This window comes from Pristis pectinata, chromosome 22 (assembly GCF_009764475.1).
Source record: "Pristis pectinata isolate sPriPec2 chromosome 22, sPriPec2.1.pri, whole genome shotgun sequence".
Taxonomy (NCBI): domain Eukaryota; kingdom Metazoa; phylum Chordata; class Chondrichthyes; order Rhinopristiformes; family Pristidae; genus Pristis; species Pristis pectinata.
In genome coordinates, this window is record NC_067426.1 from 38,151,659 (window position 1) to 38,157,837 (window position 6,179).

Here is a 6,179-nt window from a genome sequence, read left to right on the forward strand (position 1 = left end):
TTTAATTCGGATCAAACTTTGTTTACAGCAAACATTCCGGCCTCAGACACTGACCGGGACCAGTCTGGGTCTCCGGGCTGTCCGATTTTAATTGGAATCGGAGAACTTTTGAGGAGAGAGAAACACAGAGACACGGAGCGGCAGGTAGCTGACAGCAGGATGTCTCCGCCCCGTCCGCTCGCTGCCTTTAAGTTCTGTGCCGCCCCCTCTCGCTTCATTTCCGAGTGTCAGAGAGAGTTTGTGCAGAGTCGCCGACATGACCGAGACCGCAGCCGCCGAAGCGGCTCTTCCAGCCGCGCCCGCCGCCCAAACCAAGGCTCCCAAGAAGAAGGCGGCTCCCGCCCGGAACAAGCCAGCCGGTCCCAAGCTGATCAAATCGACCAGATTGTGGCGGGTTGTCCCGATAAGAGGGGAATGTCCGCGATCGCCATCAAGAAGGCTCTGGCCGACAGAGGCGTCGATGTGGTGAAGCGCAGCGCCCAGATCAAGTTGAGCATCAAGAGGAAAGTGGAAACAGGCTCCCTGCTTCAGACCAAGGGCGTGGGCTTCTCCGGCATCTTCAAGGCCGCTAAGGAGAAACGTTCGGTGAAATTGATGAATAAGTCGAAGAAACCAGCGCCCAAGAAGCCAGCGGTAAAGAAATCTCCCAGCAAGAAACCAGCGTCCAAGAAATCTCCTACGAAGAAGTCTGGAGCCAAGAAATCGGCGGCCAAGAAAATTCTCGCTAAGAAACCAGCGGCTAAAAAAGCGGCAGCTAAGAAACCAGCGGCGAAGAAGGCGGCGCAGAAGAAAGCCAAGAGCCACGGCAAGGTCGCAGCCCCAAAGTCCAAGAAATCGGTGAAAGCCAAGCCGAAGCCGAAAGCAGCGAAACCCAAGAAGGCAGCGGGCAAAAAGAAGTAAATTAAAAAGCGCAACTTGTAAAGGCCTGAACCCAACTGCTCTTCTCAGAGCCACCCTCATCTCTCGAGAAAGAGCTGATCCCGAATTCCTATCCCGGGATCGGGCTCAGATTTCGGAGGAAATCATAAACCCCTGGATCACCGGTACCTTGCTGACATTCGCTGCACCCGTCCCGTCCCCACGGTCCGAAATAAAAAAAAAATTGAGAATGCGATGTCCGGACTGGGGATGTTTTCGGCTCCAGGCTCCGTTCAAGGCCGTTTCCTTCACACAGGTGCCGGAAGAGAGCGTCTGTGAGTGGGAAATACTGATGGAGATTCCTCACCTCACAGCCCAAAGCCCAACACAGGTGTTTCCCCAATTCAGCCGGGATAAGGTGACACTAAAATACTGAACCATCTGGGTGGAGTGTTGTAAGGAGAGGGATCAGCCTCGGGGGGTGGACTAGAAGGAGACGAAACAACGTGTTAATTAATTTATTCACTGATATTACTGACTGATCTTCAAAGTGGATACCGCGCGATTATAAAAATGTTCCCCGCGCTGTGTTTCGTTTCTTTTGTGGACTGACCGTTGGAAATTGGCGGGTGTAGGAAAGTGGGGGTGGAGCGGGAAGATGAGAGGCCGCTCTCTGCTCTGTCTGTCTCTCTGACTCTGTCCCCTCCCCTCCCCTCCCCGCCTCTTCTCTCTCTCTCTGCGCCTTTCTCGGGCAGGTCGGGCGCTGTGTATAAAAGGAGAGAGCAGCAGTCGGTGGGTCATTGAGCAGCGACTTGAGTGAAGCAACATCATGTCTGGCAGAGGGAAAGCAGGCAAAGGACTCGGCAAAGGCGGAGCCAAGCGGCACCGTAAAGTGCTCCGTGATAAAATCCAGGGCATCACCAAACCAGCCATCCGGGGCCTGGCCCGGCGTGGCGCCGTCAAGCGCATCTCGGGGCTGATCTATGAGGGGACCCGCGGGGTGCTGAAGGTTTTCCAGGAGAATGTGATCAGGGACGCGGTCACCTACACCGAGCACGCCAAGCGCAAGACGGTCACTGCCATGGATGTGGTGTACGCTCTGAAACGCCAGGGCCGCACTCTCTATGGCTCCGGCAGCTGAAACACTCGCCCCTTTCTCCCGAGCACAACACAATGGCTCTTCTCAGAGCCACCCACTGCCTCACAGAGGGAGCAGTGACCCGGCAGCATGAGTGGACAGAGACTTTAATAGTTTGATTTTGCTCAATGCTTTCGTTGACATATCCACCGTTGAACATAAGAGTTCACTGCAGATTCCTGTGAGCATTTAAAACTGCACCTGCGGCTTCGGTCATTCCCATAAAGCCCTTTGTGAATGCCGTAAAATTTATATTGGTCCCGATCCTCTTCGCCTGTTCTCCGTCTCCCGCAGAACTGAATTCCGGCAATTTAGGAAGCGATTGCGTAAATGTGCTGCATACATTCAGATTCAGCTCATTCAGGAAAATAATATTTACATCGATGATTTAAATGACGGTGAAATTGGATATGTTTTTGCGAGTCTATGAATTGTAAGAACATTTCCCTCAAGCACAGTTCCCGGTTGCTCTGAAATTGGCGGGCGATTTGAATTTCCACCGGCAGCCAATCGCACTGCAATCTGATTGGCTAAAGTCCGAACCTCAGTCACTGTATTTGGTCACAGATAATGTTCTCCCGCCGGACTGTTGGAAACTGATGAGGGAACTGCAGCCAATCGCAGTGCCGGAACTCTATAATAGACACTTCAACTCTAGCCAATCAGAGGCTGTGGGGCGGCTCTTCAGCAACACGTTAAAAGCCGGTCCCAGAGCCGGCTCCGTCATTCCAGTCCCTGTATTTCAGTCTGTGTTCCGACTGTTGAAGGAGAATGGCCCGGACCAAACAGACAGCGCGCAAATCGACCGGAGGGAAAGCTCCCCGCAAACAGTTGGCTACCAAAGCAGCGCGGAAGACCGCTGCAGCCACGGGCGGAGTGAAGAAGCCCCATCGCTACAGGCCCGGCACCGTGGCTCTGAGGGAGATCCGGCGCTACCAGAAATCCACCGAGCTGCTCATCCGCAAACTGCCCTTCCAGCGCCTGGTGCGGGAGATCGCTCAGGACTTCAAGACAGACCTGTTCTTCCAGAGATCGGCCGTCATGGCCCTGCAGGAGGCAGCGAGGCTTACCTGGTGGGGCTCTTTGAGGACACCAACCTGTGCGCCATCCACGCCAAGCGAGTCACCATCATGCCCAAAGACATCCAGCTGGCCCGCCGCATCCGCGGGGAGCGCGCCTGAACCCGGCCTCGGCAACAACCACCACAAAAGTCTCTTTTAAGAGCCAGCAACACGCCAGACGAAACAGCTGTGCCCTCCTGTTCACTGTTCTGTTACATTAGCGTTTCTTCATACCCCGTTGATATCCCCTTGTGTGTCCCTGGCGATTCTGTGCACGATTCAGCCCAGCACGCATGCGGGCTGTCTCATAGGACGATTCCACACAAAACACGCATAAGTTCCAACACAGACCTGTCCCTCCGCGCCAACTACCAATAATCGTCTGTACACTGCCGTCAGGTAAACGAGCGGGCAGCGGAGCTTCATCTTCTCCCTCCCCGTCAGTGTGTCCCCTGATCAAACACTTCTCCCAATCAACTGCCGTGTAAAGTCAGTTATTGTGAAGAAGGTGTTCGGGGTTTGTTGTCACTGTTTCACTTGTTGTGGAGAAAAGGGTTTGCTAAACGCATTCTCCTATTATGGAAGATGGGACTAACATTTCTACCCGAGTCCATGATCGTTTCACGGGGACACAAGAGACGGTGGGTCTGGGATCGTGGTCCTTTCACAGAACAACTTTTTCACATTGCAGTCTCGGCTCAGACCGCAGTTTGTGGTGAAGAGAGACCGGTCCAAAATCCTATGCACTTCATACACAGGCCGATCGCTAATGCGAATCAGCTTTTGGTGGTTAAATTCACAGAAATGCTGAAATCGGAGAATTAAATTAAAAGTTAATAAACTTTTGACGGGCATTTCAAATTTCAGTAACCTGACGGTTACTTTCCGCGCTTCTCTCGCTGCCCTCTGTTCATTGGTGAATAAGGCCGCTCTCTGATTGCGTTACTCCTTCCACCAATGACATTAGGCGCTGTTCCACCAATCAGAAGCGCCCCACAGCATTCCCCCAGAAGGTACAAGAAGGGCGAGTGCGGGAGGATTCCCTCATTCTCTGTAAAACACTTGTTGAGATTGTGGAAATTTCCGGACGGGGGAAAAGCGGCGGCGGCAGGAAAGCTCGGTCCAAGGCCAAGTGTCGCTCGTCTCGGGCCGGACTGCAGTTCCCGGTGGGTCGTGTTCACAGGCTCCTGAGGAAGGGCAACTATGCTGAATGGGTGGGTGCCGGAGCGCCAGTCTGCCTGGCTGCTGTGCTGGAGTATCTGACGGCTGAAATCCTCGAACTGGCCGGCAACGCGGCCCGGGACAACACGAAGACCCGCATCATCCCCAGACACCTGCAGCTGGTCGTCCGCAATGACGAGGAGCTCAACAAGCTGCAAGGTGACCATCGCTCAGGGCGGGGTGCTGCCCAATATCCAGGCCGTTTTGTTGCCCAAGAAAACCAGCGGGGCCAGCAAATGAAGCGACAAAAAGTGTACCCAGTGACCCAAAGGTTCTTTTCAGAGCCACCCATAGTGTCTGTGGAAGGGTGAGCACCCGCTGGGATGAGTGCGGGGAGATTTCCGTTCCCTGTGTATCTGCCACAACCGCGACAGCGCCGGCACTCTCTGTCTGAAACACCCCGAGTAACTTCAACTTTCTTCCCCTTCTCCGTCATGTTTCTCCAACTGTCGCGAATTAAACCAGTATCTGTCTGCACACAAAGCAATTCCTTCACTCCGCGCTCCTTCCCAGTCCCGATTCCCCTTCCCGCCAGTTGAATAGAGCTTTCTCCCAGCGGAGAAACAGCGGGTTCACTGGGCTCGGAGTGGGGAAATGGGGAACTTCAGGAAGGTCGCCGCTTCCAGAGTACCGACCCACAGGGGGGATATTAATCTCCAGCCATTAATGTCACAAACCCGCTCTTCCTGACCTGATGCCGCCCAGTCTGTGTTCCACAGTGCGGTTTGACTCTGGACGTTACCGGTGTGTGACAGGTACGGACACCGCTCGCTCACTGATTCCTGAACAAATCCCACCGCCAGCAGTACAACCGGTGACCAAGCGGTGCTAATGTTTGCATCCTAATATTTATCTACAACCCCACACTTAACCTCCAGAATTGTCAATAATTTGCTGAAAATCTGGTCCACCCGCGTCTCCGAAATATAATCGAACGTTCTGGGGGACAAAGAGTTAACATTTCAGGCCAATGACATTTCATCAGATTTTCGGGTCACTGCTCCCTCTGTGAGGCGGTGGGTGGCTCTTAGTAGAGCCTTTGTGTTGTGCTCGGGAGAAAGGGGCGAGTTCTTTCAGCCGCCGAAGCCATAGAGAGTGCGGCCCTGGCGTTTCAGAGCGTACACCACATCCACGGCAGTGACCGTCTTGCGCTTGGCGTGCTCGATGTAGGTGACCGCGTCCCTGATCACATTCTCCAGGAAAAACCTTCACACCCCGCGGGTCTCCTCGTAGGTCAGCCCGGAGATGCGCTTTACGCCGGCACACCGAGCCAGGTGCCGGATGGCTGGTTTGGTGATATCCTTGATGTTATCACGGAGCACTTTACGGTGCCGCTCGGCTCCGCCTTTGCCCAGTCCTTTGCCTCCTTTCCCTCTGCCAGACATGATGCTGCTTCACTCAAGTCGCTTCTCAATGACCCACCGACTGCTGCTGTCTCCTTTTATACACAGCACCCCGACCTGCCCGAGAAAGACGCAGAGAGAGAGAGAGAGAGAGAGAGAGAGCGAGAGGCGGGGAGGGGAGGGGACAGAGTCAGAGTGACAGACAAAGTAGAGAGTGGCCTCTCATCTTCCAGCTCCGCCCCCCTTTTTCCACAACCGCCAATTCCCACCGGTTTCCCCACAACAGAACGGAAACACAGCGATACGGAGAAACTCTTTCACACACCGGCTCCATGTTGAAGGATTTCCCAGTTTCACTGCCTCTCCTGCTCCCGAATTATCAGAAATCCGTTTCCGTTCGACAACAAATCCTTGAGTGAGCGGCTGAAAGTGACGTCTGTCCCTCCCCGGGCCCATGGACAGGGCAGAGCGCCCTCCTCACACACAGTAGTTGGTGGGCGAGGGTGTAGAGGGCTCCAGCGATGAGAAGATTAATTCATTAAATATAAATCTGGGATA

At 54.1% G+C, this 6,179-nt stretch overlaps 1 protein-coding gene and 3 pseudogenes across 1 annotated transcript; 3 read left to right on the forward strand and 1 right to left on the reverse strand.

Moving 5' to 3' along the window:
- The first annotated feature begins 243 nt into the window (after positions 1-243).
- On the forward strand, positions 244-900 carry LOC127581869 (histone H1.10-like). Its single transcript, XM_052036687.1, is given in 2 exon segments — positions 244-382; positions 385-900. Coding segments are annotated over 2 exon segments (642 nt in total). The 5' UTR covers positions 244-256.
- Positions 901-1,687: 787 nt separating this feature from the next.
- On the forward strand, positions 1,688-3,177 carry LOC127581572 (histone H3-like; annotated as a pseudogene).
- Positions 3,178-3,642: 465 nt separating this feature from the next.
- On the forward strand, positions 3,643-4,518 carry LOC127581573 (histone H2A-like; annotated as a pseudogene).
- An 833-nt stretch (positions 4,519-5,351) lies between these two features.
- Positions 5,352-5,663, reverse strand: LOC127581810 (histone H4-like; annotated as a pseudogene).
- Between the last annotated feature and the right edge of the window lie 516 nt (positions 5,664-6,179).